The sequence below is a fragment of the Vulpes vulpes genome, chromosome 15 (assembly GCF_048418805.1).
Source record: "Vulpes vulpes isolate BD-2025 chromosome 15, VulVul3, whole genome shotgun sequence".
Taxonomy (NCBI): domain Eukaryota; kingdom Metazoa; phylum Chordata; class Mammalia; order Carnivora; family Canidae; genus Vulpes; species Vulpes vulpes.
In genome coordinates, this window is record NC_132794.1 from 40,063,456 (window position 1) to 40,065,535 (window position 2,080).

Consider the following 2,080-nt stretch of genomic DNA (forward strand, 5'->3'; position numbering starts at 1 on the left):
GACTATTCAAAATGTTAGCCATACAAAACATGTATTTTCAGTATTGGGAATTTTAAAATCTGCAAATAGTCTTAGATAGATCAATAGATAGATAGATAGATGATACATAGATGATGATAGATAGATAGATAGATGATAGATAGATAGATAGATAGATAGATAGATAGATAGATAGATAGATAATCACACTATTGTCCATTAACATGGAATAGACTACCCAAGATTTTTGAACTGCTGAAATAAAATTCATTGTCTTAAGATGGTATATACTCCTTTAACATTTATGCCTTGCTTTCAGAAGGCATCATTTGTTTTCTCATGAGTTATTTAGGAGATCATTCTCAAACTCAGGAGCTGACTACTCAGTCTCTTCAGTGCCATCTTCATGTCTTTGTTCCTCAATGTGTAGATAATAGGATTCAGAATGGGTGTAATCACAAAGTCCAAAATGGCAAGAAACTTATCCACTGGCACTGAGGGAAATGGCCACACGTAAACAAAGATGCACGGTACAAAGAACAAAACCACCACAGTGATGTGCGCTGACAGAGTTGAAAAGGCCTTAGACAAACCACCTGAGGAACGTTTCCAGACAGTGACCAGAATGAAGACATAGGAGATAAGCAACGAGAAGAAGGTGCCCATGGAAATTAACCCACTGTTGGCAGTCACCATGAACTCCATTCTGTAGGTGTCTGCACAGGCAAGTTTGATGAACCAAGGAAGGTCACAGTAAAAGCTGTCTATCTCATTAGGACCGCAAAAAGGCAAATGGATAACAAAAGCTAACTGGGTCACTGAATGAATGAGGCCAACAGCCCAAGCACCAGACAGAAGCAAAATGCACATCTGCGGGCTCATGATAGTCAGGTAGTGGAGGGGCTTACATATGGCCACATATCGATCCAAGGCCATGGAGACGAGCAGCACCATCTCAGATCCACCCAGGACATGAAGGGCAAATATCTGAATGACACATCCTTGAAAGGATATGGTTCTGTGCCCTGACTGAAGGTCAGATATCATCTTGGGAACCGTTAAGGTGGAAAGACACAAGTCAATGAATGAAAGATTGGCTAAAAGGAAGTACATAGGGGAATGTAAGTAAGGATCAAAGGTCACTGTAAAGACTACAAGGAGGTTTCCCAAAACAATTGTTACATAAAACACTGTAGAGAAGGCAAGGAGAAAATGCTGCACTGGTCTATAGGTAGAAAGTCCCAAGAATACAAACTGAGACACTTCAGAATAATTTGCTTCATACATTGGCTTTGCCTGGTGATACCTAAAAGACCAAAACCAAAATAACAAAGAAAGAGTTTATCAAAAATTATTATTTAAAAACACAGATTTGAGCTTTCATTAAGTCTGGTTTTAAGAAGAAATCTCCAGTAACAGTCATAAGGTGCTTTATAAAAATCGTGTTAATTTATCTATTCAGCTAATATGCATAAATATTATAACTAACAATCCTATTGAGGATCTACCATGTGCGTCATACTATGTCAAGTTTTGAGGTAAAACACTGATCTTGACTTCAGGAGGTTTACAGGTTAATAGTGATTGTAGACAATAAATAGTTTTAAATACAGATAGAACTCTGATAATAGATTGAAAGGAAAAGACAGTGTACCATAAGAACAATGTGACTCATTCAACTGGTGATTGCTCAGATTCTACTTAACAAGGAGTTGTTACTACTAAAAAGTAGAATCCAGACTATGGAAATGCCGTGTGCAAATATCATGAGACAGGAAGGTTAGGAGGGCAAGAGGATGAACAACTGAAATCAGGCTGTAGTAATAGGCCAGACAGGATGGAAATTTGTATATATGAATTGAACTTTGCCTTATATCCTAAGAGCAATAGAAAATTATTAAGGATTTTAAGGAGTAGCTTGATATATTTCTGCTGTCAAATAGTCACCAAAGCTGCAATGCAAAGAATTGAGTGGAAAGCCTAAAGAAAACTTAGTGATCTCTCAGATTACTGAAGAATCATTTCATACCAGTGTGGACAAAGTGAACTATTCAGTCAACAGTGTTGGCACAATGAATGAAACATGGAAAAAATGCAGGTC

General features: G+C 37.5%; 1 protein-coding gene across 1 annotated transcript; it reads right to left on the minus strand.

Moving 5' to 3' along the window:
- Nucleotides 1-327: 327 nt before the first annotated feature.
- LOC140595793 (olfactory receptor 4F6-like) lies at nt 328-1,266 on the minus strand. The gene has a single exon (XM_072740788.1). The coding sequence runs from the start codon at nt 1,264-1,266 to the stop codon at nt 328-330; it is 939 nt and encodes a 312-aa protein (XP_072596889.1).
- Nucleotides 1,267-2,080: the final 814 nt, after the last annotated feature.